At 32.1% G+C, this 13,000-nt stretch overlaps 1 protein-coding gene across 1 annotated transcript in view; it reads right to left on the reverse strand.

Moving 5' to 3' along the window:
- Positions 1-3,956: 3,956 nt before the first annotated feature.
- The window catches only part of LOC106641747 (acyl-CoA Delta-9 desaturase-like), a 387,601-nt gene continuing 378,557 nt past the window's right edge, over positions 3,957-13,000 (reverse strand). The window contains exon 5 of the mRNA XM_014356261.2: positions 3,957-4,441. Within this exon, the coding sequence (XP_014211747.2) occupies positions 4,159-4,441 (283 nt within the window). The 3' untranslated portion in view covers positions 3,957-4,158. The remainder of the gene's footprint in view (positions 4,442-13,000) is intronic.

The raw sequence follows: 13,000 nt of genomic DNA on the forward strand, positions 1-13,000 counted from the left end.
AAGAGGCACGCAGAGCAGTATGGGCCAAAGAATCCATAGTAAACTGCAGCCAGGCAAGTGATTCAAGGACAACTAACGGTAGCATAAAAGAAAAACATACAAGATTTAATAGTTTTAAAGCCAACTTATACAATCAACACAAACAAATATCTAATGAAACATGTAACAGTCATAACGCTTGGAAATCATGAAAAAGAAATATAGAATATGGAAAGTTTTGAAGAAAAAGTAAGGAAAATACCGGAAAAATAGTTGAAAATATTTGCAGACTTGATAACGAGAAAGGACAAAATAGTTTGAACAAATAGTCAAAGAACTCGCAACAAAATTAAGGAAAGCCACTGATAAAAGATATTTAGCGAGTTGAGGCTTGACACAGCTACCAGAGGAAGCATTGAGAGCTGTGTCAGAAGCCAATATCTTAGCAAAACAACTAAGATTTGATCTCAAATTCGCAGAAGAGGATAATGCAGCAACAGAGAAGTCCATCAGGAAAATTTCAGAGACAACGACTGTAGCATTCAATGGTAATATCATGTACCTATAAGGATATCCTTGGTAACAAAAGAGGATTTCGATATATTTAGAATATCACCATTACCGCTAGAAAAAGAAAGGCTGAACGCAACAGACATCGTGGCTTACTTACAACCAACATACAACTACGTGGCAGTCAGTACTGGTGCGAAGAATTTTGCAACAATATCGCAAGAAACAGTTACGAAATGCAAAAAAAATGGGACAAAAGCGTATTTACACACTAATTTAACTGGCACATGAAATAGAGAAAGACTATCCTTGTAAAATTAAATCAATCCTGGGTTATATAATTACAAATGCAGAGGAATAGTCAATACCATAAGCCAAAATAAAAACCACTTACTGGACGCACCTACATGCGACGAACCAGCATGCTTTAAGCACTACGAGGGAGAAGAAAATACATGTACAATGTGAGCATATAGAGCATAAAACATTCGAAGTTGTAGACACAGGAGTAACAAATTTATCAGAAGATTGCACGGCTCAAGCAGAAAAAACAAGATTGAGTCCAGGATTAGAAGAGGACAAGAGCCAAAAATTTAAATTTAAAAATTCAAACTTGAACGTCAGGAAAATAATACAGAGTATAAAAGGAATAAAAGGGGACAAATTACGGGAGCACACGAGTTCAATAACAAAAAGGAGTGGATTACAGGAACTTGGGAATGAAGAGCACGGGACTGAAGAAAACTCAACAACAGGCAGGAGGCTAATGGATATAGTCTAACATGTGCGCGAACTCTTCCAAACACAGGGAGAATTATCTGATTAAAAAGAATATGTGTGGGTGGATGCAAATATAGCACTGGGCATGGTGGTAGGGTTGTTTGGATTCCTCAAATGGGAGGTCCCTTAATATTGAATTTAGCTAAAATGTTTACAGGTAGAAAATGCAGAAGCGATACAGAAAGAGACGGGACTACGGCAACGAATCCATCAGCGCCTCATCCAACATCCACCAAAATGCAGGGGAGGACTTCAAGACATCTCATTAACATCCCAGTTATCATAGCGGAAATATTCTCCAAGGGTTATGAGTCGACTTGAAACACACGACATAACAAAGCGACTCTTATTGCCGAAAAAATAGTAAATAAAACTAAGAAATAGAAAATAATAAGTTAAATATAAGTGAAATGACAATAACACTATTATAACAGTCATAATAATAATAATGATAATGATAGCATTATTAGCTTAGTAACAATAGTACTGTATTAATAATATAAATAATATGCTAGTAGTAATATTGCAAGAATGATAACAACAACAATAATAATAATAAGGAAATAAGAATTAGCACCAGGAAATGCTTGACTATATCGGAGGGCACTGTCCGTAGGACGAGACTCAGAATTCATTTTTTTTCTGGAAAAATGTAATATCGAGAAAGATACATTATGGCTTATTGAAAAAAAAGAACGTTGTTGATTACAATACATGGTAATGGTAGCTAAAATAATAATTATAAGAATGATGATTCTTAAACAATATCACAATAATGAGCAGACGAGAGTAAGCACCAGGAGTCGCTCGACTGTATCGGGGGGGGGGGGGTGCAGTCCGTAGGACTAAAATAGGAAAGAGCTTTCTTTTCTCTTAAATATTAAAGGTAAGAAATTTGCATGGAAATTATTTTTTTTCTCTAATAAATAAACAAATGATAAATAGGTGTACATGAAATTATAAAAAAAAGCTCCATGTAAGATAACGTTATGCACGGTTCCAAATTTATTATTTGGTATGTGAAACAATACTTAATGTAAAGTAGTCTTAAGCAGATGCCCAATTTAGGGCAATTTTATACATGATTGTAATATAAGGTAAAGCGCATACACAATCAATATTGTTGTACACTCAACACCCATTGAGAGGAGACTAAATGATTGGAAGAGCAAAAATATTAATGTAAAGAGACTTGATGTTGTCTACCATTGAAAAGAAGAATGAGTGTAGAATACTAAACTACAGAAACAACACGGACAACAGAATGCAACACAGCACACATATGCGCACTCACAAACAAATCCACAAGGTCAACCCAGCGAGTCTCAAATTGGGACACTCAAAAGTCAGCAGTCAAGCGATTCAAACTAAGAGACCAGGCGATAATTACGACACACGTGACGAGCCTTGAATATAAATACATGTGCGACTTTGCCTTATAAATGTGGTATTAAGAATAAAGGTCTTTAAGGAAGTAAATGATAAACATTCTCACGACGCACCTTCTTACTAATCTTTTTCCACGTAACAATGGGCATAAGTTCGCAGCAGTTATAATTAGTTAAAGTAAAAATTATTCATAAGGTAGTAAGAGCAGTACAGAAAGCCGAAAAAAACAGTTTTGATTTAGTATTTGTTTAAAATATTATTATTTTTAATACATTATGAAGAAAAACTGATGTATTTTAAACGGACATAAGTACAGAAAAAATAAAAAATCTTCAGCTTGTTAAATTGTTAGTTATTTTTAGAACCATATTACTGTTCTAAATAGTGGTACTAAAGAATTCTATTCAGCTAGTCACTTTCAAATTTCTACGTATTATAGGTAGTATTAAAAGTAAAAAATAGAATCTTTTTGTATAAACATCTGCCTTACCTTTTTCCCTGCAAGTAACTCCTTTAATCTTGAAATAGTATTGAATCTTATGAGACTGAAGCAAATTAGTGTAATTGCATATCATATGTATAATAAGTTTAATTATAGCAAAACGTCAAAAAAGACTATCATAGGAGACATAAGCTTAACTATACCATAAACCATACCACAATGAGGCCTTAAAAACAGTAGAAAAAAGTGGATTTACCTAATAGTATCCCAGATAGCAATCTTCTTTTTAATCTCTGATAGTTGATAAATGATAAAAATGTCTTTGATAATGCATATGCGAAAAATACTTATTATTGCGTTAAAAATAACGTGTCAGGTGTTGATAGTTTATCACCTACATATGAGAGCTTAAATATTACTTGAATTTTTATTTTTAATTTTCGTTAAATTTTAATGACATAAATTATTTTTAAAATTTCTGACGAACCTTTTTATCTATAGATTTAAAATTCATTACAAAGGAGCAGTACACGAAAAAAAAAAAAAAAAAAAAAAAAAAAGATATGCAATCATATTGCTTGATGTTTGGATTCCACCTAACATTTGATAAGCTTAGACAAATTTATTTGTTATTCATTTAAATTTGTTATTTACTTCCTTTAAGTGCAGATGTATGTGATTGAAAAGCAATTATCACTGGCATAGCATTAGGTTCTCCTGATAGTTTTACAAGTGTATTTATAAATGGAAGTAGCATGAAATGTAAGTTCAATTTTTTATGAAATAAGAAAATGAATATGCCTACTAGTTTACTAACTTATTTCATGTGTATGTGTGTGTATGTGTATGTGTGTGTGTAACTAATTTTTCCATTTATTTGAAACTAATCCAATCAATTTTATTTCACTATACTGACAGGAATTAAACGGAAAAAAAAGTTTAATAATACATTAAATAATAAGTTTTGTACAGTTAGATATCCAAAATATTAACTGAGTGTATTTATGTATCCTTTTCTATAAATATTAATATAAAAATAAAGACAATGAAGGAAGAAATTATCGCTGGATAGTTTGCGTTTTCTCTTCTGGTGGAGGCACTTCAAACTTAGTGCTATTACCTCTTCTTGCAACGATGGACTTGAGGAGATCAGGTGAAGTCTGCTTGAGATCGTACGCCCAACCAATTTTGGCAAAAGAATGGATGAAGTAAGTACTAAGATCAGTGAAATGACCGAGCTCTGCTGCTTTGTAATCCCATGGAAAAACATGATGGTAGTTATGCCAGCCCTCGCCACCAGTTGCCAACGAGATGAGCATGTTCTCCGTAGGTGCAATCATTCTGTTAATAAATAATATCGTTACATTGATGATTAGAAATTTGTTTTTGTAAGGAACCCTATTACCCTGTAGAGCTACTGGAAATTCTTTAATAATGTCGTACGTAGGTCAAAATATAAATAAAAAGAATTGTTGTTGAATTTGAAGATTTTTTGTGAGCTTAGAGACTAGAATCTATTTAATCAGATTCATTGTTTTATAAATATGTCTTAGTAAACAATAGTCTTAGGTCCTCCTTTTATTTATTAAACACTGTTTTTTTTTTTTTTTTTTTTTTTTTTAATATCAAGGCTCACCCATAAGAGTATAAAGAATTTCTATAAGCTTACTGTAAACGTTAATTAAAAATGTAATACTTACTAAGCTTTGTTTTACATAGTAATAAAAAGCCTACCAAGATTTTTTACGAAGTTTTCACTTAATACGCTCCCTTTGCATACAATGGCATCAGTATAATTCTACTACAGGCGTTACATTTATACTTGGCACTAATAAATAGTAGTAAAAAAAAAAAAAAAAAAAAAACATGAAAAAAGGAGTGGAAACGAATTCGTTTTATTTTTGATCACTAGCTGAACTCTTCAGTGCGGCGTGCTTGTGATCTTAGCCGTAGACGAACGCAACTGATACTTGCATTTATACGCAGATATAAATATTGTGCGATGACGAGATTGATACAGCGTATCAAAATACATAAGAGGTATTGAATAGAATGACACCAAAAAGCCTGTATTATCAAATTTAACAATGTTCGTTTCTGTTTCTTGATCATAATCCATTAAATGTAACGTAGGTGGAAAATGTAATACTTACTAAGCTTTATTTAACATGGTAATACAAAGTAAATAGAGTGATAATATTGTAAGGAATTTTAGTAGACTCCGTATGGTAATACAAAGTTAGTATGATGATAATCTTATAAGAAATCTTCGTAGGCTTTGTATTACAATGTAAAACAAAGCTTAGTAAGTATCACATTTTCTAGCGACGTTAAATTTAATGGTTTATCTTCAAGAAACAAACACCAAAACTATTAAGTTTGACAATAAAACCCTATGCAGGCTTTTCGATATCATCTTATTCTCCACCTCTCATATATTTCGACATGTTGCATCAATCTCGTCATCGCATAATACATATCTGCATATAAGTGGAAGTATGAGTCTTGTTTGTATACGGCTAAGATTACTGGCATGCCGTACTAAAGAGTTCAGCTAGTGGTCGAGAATGAAACGAGTTTGTTTTTACTTCTTTTTTCTTTTAATTTTCCTCCTTTCTTTACCTCTATTGATTAGCACCAAGTATTAATTTAACTCTTGTAGCAAAAACATATTTGTGCTGTAGTATGCACAGTGTGCGGATTTCGTAATAATCTCGTAAGAAGTCTTAGTAGGTTTTGTATTACCATGTAAGATAAAGCTTCGTAAGTATCTTATTTTCTACTAACGTTGCATTGAATAGATTATCATCAAGAAAAAGACACCAAAATAATAAGGTTTAAGGTTTGTGCGAACTTTCTGGCGAATGTTGTGATGTTTTGTTAATGCTTGTTCAAATATTTTTTAAAAGCATTTGGGGTTCAAACCAAATAATTAAATGAAGTATTGCATAGAAGCTTTATGAAACACGACATATTCATGAAAAAAGTACGCGTGTGAGATTCTACAGGGCTCTTACAAGATATTTAATGAGTCATTTTACACTGATAGAAAAATCGCTCTAAGAAATTTTTCAGGTTATTTATGTAAAACTCTAGACCAAATATCTTTAAACGTTTTTTTAAACGTTGTAGAATTGTTTTTGAAAACTTTTTTCGTGAATATGTCGTATTTCACAAAGCTTTTATGCGATACTTCAGTGAGTTATTTGTCGTAGACCAAAAATGCTTTTCAAAAATGTTTGAAAAAGCTTTCACAAAAGATCACAATCTTCTCCAGAAAGTTTCCAGAAACCTGAAACCTCATAGTTTTGGTGTCTATTTCTTGACGATATTCTATTAACTGCAACGTAAGTGGGAAATGAAATACTTACTAAGCTTTGTTTTACATAGTAATACACTAACTATTGCATATGTGTGTGTATATATATATATATATATATATATATATATATATATATATATATGTATCGACGTGTGCATGGAAGACTATTAAAGCGTGACGTCATCCCATTTAAAATAACATGGAGTGACGTCACGCTGTGATAGTCTTCCACGCACACGTCAATATATATATGTATATGTATACATTTATTAAATATACACAATAGTTGGCATAGTTGACAATAAATTTTTCTATTATTTCTTTATGCAGTGATACTGTGCTCTGTTTCAAATAAACTGAGACAGTCCATAGCAACTTTTACAATCGTCTTCCAAAGGTACATAATTATATACGTGTGAAATATATATGCATTTGTGTATGTATATATACATATTAATTTTGTTTATGTAATACTTATTCCAAATAAAGTCTAAATTAAATCAAAGTTATGACGTGCTTTTTAGTAAATTTTTTAACCATTGATAAGTTTTGATTAATGGTGGTGTCTTATCCAAGTGTTTTACATGGTGCTTCAACGTATTTAGAATTTTTCGAATACTTCAAGTGTCTCTAAAATAAAAAAACTAACCCACGTATTCTTTATTGTAATAAGAATTATTGTAACTATGATTGGTTTTAAAAGCTTAAATTTTTACTTTTAATTCATCTGTTATTTTTGTAACTATACTGTGTCAACTTATGAGTTAAAATCCCTTAGACGTAAAATATTTATTTCTATATTAATGAGGTTAGAATTAAATAAATTTCTACTTGTAATTATGTACGTATAAAATCTTCTTAACTGCTTATTTACTAAAAAAATTAAGTTAATGTAGATGGTAAAAAGTTTTACATGCATAAGAAACTTTTCTGATAAACATAAGCAAAGTGCCCTGAAAAAATGAAAATTTTATAACTAATGAAATGGAAGTCCTAAGTTAAATTTAATTTTTTTTATACAGGGAAGCTAATAACCAATAATTTTACACTTTTTCCACTCTAATGGCTTTTATTATTATTATTATTATAATTATTTGTATTATTATTATTATTATTATTATTATTATTATTATTATTATTATTATTATTATTATAATACATAAGTAAACTGAGTATAAGTCGTTTTTAGTGTTAAGATTTCATAAGTCACTAACATAACTTTTACAGAAATAATTTGAACTTTCACACAGTTTTTGACTACGTTTAACAATAGTAACGTCCAAAATCTTCTTCTTTCACTGAAAAACAAAAGAACTTAAAAGAAATAAACAAATTTAATTTTTTATAGTTTATTAGCTGTGCCATATAAAAAAAAATATCCTTAGTTTAGTGATTCTTGAAAAATTTTTGCAGATTTCCAATTGACTCTCTTAATTTTGAGGAAAAAAATTGTCCTTATATTATATAAAAAAAAATTTTGAGACACATGTCACACTTACAATAAAAATTGTTTAATCCTGTAAGAAAGGTCAAACACCTTCATACATAATGTACCTAAAAAAAGCGGTATTTTTGAAGTTTGATTTCTGACTTTTCTGATATTCTATAACTTTTTAGGCTTATGTAACTCTTAAACTTAAATACAGAATGAAGATATTCAATGATAATGAGAGTGAAGAATAAATATTTTTCAATACCCAAAGAACCTTAAAATACTCCTCGCTTTGTACAGCACCAAACGTTAAAGCCACCTTAATTGCGTGATTTCGATATCAACAATGAACATTTTTTTTAAACCATTTTTCAACATTTTTATTTATGATAAAACAATATTGCTTGTTCAAAGTTGGATACTTGTTATACAAAAATAATAAAATTGGAAAATTTACTTAAATGTTTCTAATTGGACACGTTATTCGTACATTTTTTTCATGCATGTTTGGACATTTTTTAGAGATTGTTTGCCAGTGCGTTTGTGTTTAAAAATCTACTGCACGTATGTACACATTTTCATAAGAAAAAAACAATATGTATAATGATCACAGAAGCAAAAATTCCTTCATAAAGTTTATAAGATTTTATGATCGAAAGCACTAATCTTTATTGCTATGCTCGTCAATTACTGGGTTAATTTTGACGAAATAAGAAAAGATCTAATAATTTGGTTATTAGTTAAAAAGTTTTGAAATGCATCTAGCACGTAATTAAAAGTATATTATAGCAGTAACTTTAAGGTATCAGCTAACTGTTTGTTACCATTAGAACAGTTGAAAAGTTAGCGTTGAATGTCTACTATGATGTGTAACGAGCAATTAATACCTGGAAACCGTTTACGCTCACCTAGACTGCACGAGGAAGAAAAGCCTCAGGGAAAGGGGTGTGTCATAATGTGTACGAGAGAGAGAGAGAGAGAAAGAAGATATAAGTGTCTTGCGATGCGTATTAGTGCAGGACGCTGTGGACCATTAGACCAGAAGAGATTAGGTATAGGTAGGGCACACACGTGCGTCTCTTGCCCGCAAAGTACACCAAGCCTCCAAGAGACAGCCTAGCCATTGCCTTGTCAGCACCTGCCACCTTACGCCTGCGAACCAGCGACTTGCCAGCAAGATACCAGGCCAACAATTCCTGTTGAAAGATAATCTGCTCGGCCAATAAGCGTAAACACAAGGCTACGAAGAGCCATGTAAGCGCAGTGCGTGCGTAAAAATCGTGATAGCCACATAATCTTTCTCTTTGCCCGGTCAAAGTATTGCGTGCCACACTACTAAAAGTAATGCTTAAGCGACCAGCAGCTAAAACATTAAAGAGCAAATTCGTCATTTGGGCCAAGTAGTGTAAAAGTGGGACTTCAAATTTACAGGGGTGCAAAAAGAGAGCTTTGACGGCTTGTATAAAAAAGTACAGAAATGCTGAGAGTTCATCAATTTTTTGGATGATGAGATGTTTCGAGTGGTGCCAGCGCTTCTAAGCAAGAATGCGCTTCTCTGGTATCGCAACGAGAAATAGAGATCAAAAACCTTGGCAGAGTTCGTGACCACAGCAAGAAAGTGGTTTGACGTTGGTAAGGGCCTGCAGCACAAGCTGAAATAAGACACGCTCATGCGCAGACAATACAACGGTGATCCAGTACGGGGCTATCTAACGTAATTAACAGCGATGCTGCGTCAATAAGACCCACCGCTGGACGCCGAAGAAAAAATCGATCTGCTTTTTGCCAATATGACGCCAGAACTATAGCTTTGTATTAAATGGCGTAAGATGTATGACTTATGGGACCTGCAACTCCGGCCAAAGCAGTGACTCCCAAGTAAACGTAAAAGTAGAACAGCGAAAAACAACGCAACAAGAAAAAGAAGAGGATAAAGACAGTAAAAAGTCAAAATGCCAAGGGCGTAGCGCAACTGTAGCCGAACACACACTCGGTAAACCAAGGTGCTATGGCTATAACTCTATAGAAAACTGCTTTCTAGATTGTTCCCGCAAGCTCACAATCCTCGTTTGCAAGCGTTTCTTGCACCCAATCGTATCCTTCTTCTAAAGTGCACCAGGAGGACGTTCCAGAACGAGATTGGGGAGAGAAAGGTCGGTGCTGGCTTCTACTAATGCTGCAGGGATACAAATTCTGAGCACTGATAGTTAGCGGTGTGAAACTAATAGTGATGGGCAAGATAGGTTTACAGTTAGCCAGTGCATGTCGCCAGGTCCTGAGCTCCAGTTACGGCCACGGAACTGATCTTAGGAGTATGAGTGTAGCCCGATGGACAGGTCCATGGTTCTTCCGAAAGAGTTCTCATCCTACCTGACATGAAGGACGATTGCAACCTAGGCATAAACTGCATGACAGCTTTTCAGATAGTCTTCAATTGTAACGGGCTCGCCCATAACCACTGACGTGCGAGCATCTTGAGTTAAGCCAGAGCTGAGCTGGCCCCTCTGCAAGCAGGGGAGAGCAAGGGAAAGTGGACTCGTTCTTCGCATTGTAACGTGATTGTGTCTCCAAGGGTACCCGGAAAGTACAACCCGTCAGAGTACTCTTCGCATTAATTAGTGGTTTTCAGAGCCGTCAGCGAGTATAGACACCCTGTTACAGCTGTTAGTATGTGCATACAGACAACATATTATTTGTATGTGTTTTTACGTATGTTTCAATCCTTATATCCCATTTTAAAACAGAAGGTGCTTCTTGTGAATATTTTAACATTAAAGTATAATTCTTACTTAGCAGGTTTTGCTCAATAAGGGATAAAGTGCTTTATTCGATGTGTACAAGTGACAAATGTTTCAAAGATATATTTTACAAAATATCGTTGAATTCGCTAGACGTTGAAATAATTTGTTCTAGAATTTTTCTATTATTCCTTAGCATTCAATAAAACAGAAGAATTTGTTATAAATTTATTAGTTGTGGAAATAGTAAAAGGCTTACATGATTTTTTCGTTGTCCCAACTAAGACTTTCATTGTTATGTGTTATTTGAATTCTTTTTATGGTTGACATGAGTTTTATCAGATATCCAGGCTAAGCGATTTTTAAGGCTAAAAAATCTATGACATCAGCTATAGGAATAGCTTCAACTTGTTCTCCTTATGTTATAAATCCCAAATTTTTAGGCAGCACATCTTGTTGAAAACTTTATAGTACTGAGCTCAAAGAGCCCGTAAAAATTTTTATATTTATCTTAAATATAGCTGAAATCAAGTTGTTTAAATATCTTGATCCTGATCTACTTAAAAATAGCAAGTGCTCGAAAAATATTGTATTTTTCAAATATTTTTAAGCCAATGAAAGATGAAAAGTTATCAAAGCTTTACTATAGCAGTTAATTTTTAATCTCTTACGAGAGGTAATATAAAAATGTTTTTTATGAGTTTATCAGTGAAAGTGAACTTTACAATAAAATTGTGTTGCTTGGAAATCAATTAAAACAAACTCAACGGATTCTATTTCTGTTGAAAGTGTTTTAAAAAATTAAAAAATTGGTTTTCATTGTTTCAACGAGTAAAGGATTTTAAAAAAAAACTGAAATATTAAAAATTCTCTAAAATACATGTTAAATGAGTTAAATATTATCAAAATCTAAATATATTACAAAATACACTGTGGTTAATATTGGATGCTAAATCTTATTATAAAACTCCAAAGTTGTGACCTACTAAAAAATTATGAATTGTAGATTTTGATTTAATATCTTCTTTTTTAAACATTTTTTAACTTATCAATAATTTTTTACTTTAAAAAAAAAAAGTTGCTTATTTAATTTTTTCACACTTTTTAAAAATTATCAAAAATTAAAAAAAAATATATAACTTATTTTGATTGTATTTTCTTCTTTCACAAATTTTTCCTTATGCCGAAGGTGATTTTCTGCAGCAACGCTGGAAATTATTTTTCTCATATGGATGTACTTACAAGCTTTTACGCATACTTGATTCTTTTCTTCTTGTGTTATTGGAAAAAAAAAAAAAAAAGAAATACCGTGTAAGAGGTCTCAGGACCTCTGACAGAAGTGAAGCTACTTTGTATGTGTGGCAACGAAGTATTATCCTACATTAATGCTTCCAGAAAAGTGAAATATCTAATAATTTATTGGCAAACATGTGAGAAAGGGTCATGTTCTAAAACAAAATAAATAATACAATTAGAAATGTACAGAATAAATTTATGAAAGAAGTATAAGCTATATTTATATGCAGTGCATGCAGCTGCCCAAGCAGAAATTGTAAGTAGAAAATCAGTAGGGCCTACTTAGGCTGCCTCTCTAGCCTACCGAGATCTTACATTGGCAGAATCGGGGGGTGTATGGTAGACTGTAAGTAGGTTGCATAAATCAATGCAACCTAACCACCTTTTAATTTATAAATTTTAATATGTCCATATAAAAATACACATTGTATTATAACCAAACAACAGTCATGGTTTATTTTTAACCAGTTGTGTTTAATTTTTTTATTAATAAATTGTTATACAAATGAAGATGTAAATGTAACCATTAAAATTTCACTCACTTATGATTGAAAATTAACAACATGTGTATATAATATGTGTGAGTTAACTAGTAGAAAATTTTAAAACAGTAATCATGTAAGGAATACAAATGAACTGCTCACGCTGTAGTTCACTTTTTTCTAAACAAAAAGATATGGACTCAATGAAATGACAGATGAACTTGACTGGATAGCAGACAGCTAAATTACAGTGTACAAACTGTTGCATATGTTAATCTTATAATCTAAGAACGGTTTTTAAATAGTTTTTATCGAAATTTTTTGAAGCAATAACGATTGATTCTAAAACGGTACTTTAAGAAACTGTTGAAATGACAACAGGTTTAATGTTAAGTGATTTTGTCAGTTTCATAATTACAGAAATACTTATAATTATTTAAATAGGACTAAATATAGTTATTTTTAACTTGTGTACCTATATTTAGTTTTATGCTACAAAGAACGCTGCAACTATAGCTGATGTAGCTGTCCATACAAGTCGTAAGGTAAAATCAAGGCCAAGATGAGTAGACTAGTCTACTTATCTCTACAGTAGTCTGTCAAGTAAGGCCTTAAAAACTAAATAGATAA

Source organism: Copidosoma floridanum, unplaced genomic scaffold (genome assembly GCF_036245765.1).
Source record: "Copidosoma floridanum isolate Cflo_tuat_1 unplaced genomic scaffold, Cflo_Japanese_pri ptg000020l, whole genome shotgun sequence".
NCBI classification, from domain to species: domain Eukaryota; kingdom Metazoa; phylum Arthropoda; class Insecta; order Hymenoptera; family Encyrtidae; genus Copidosoma; species Copidosoma floridanum.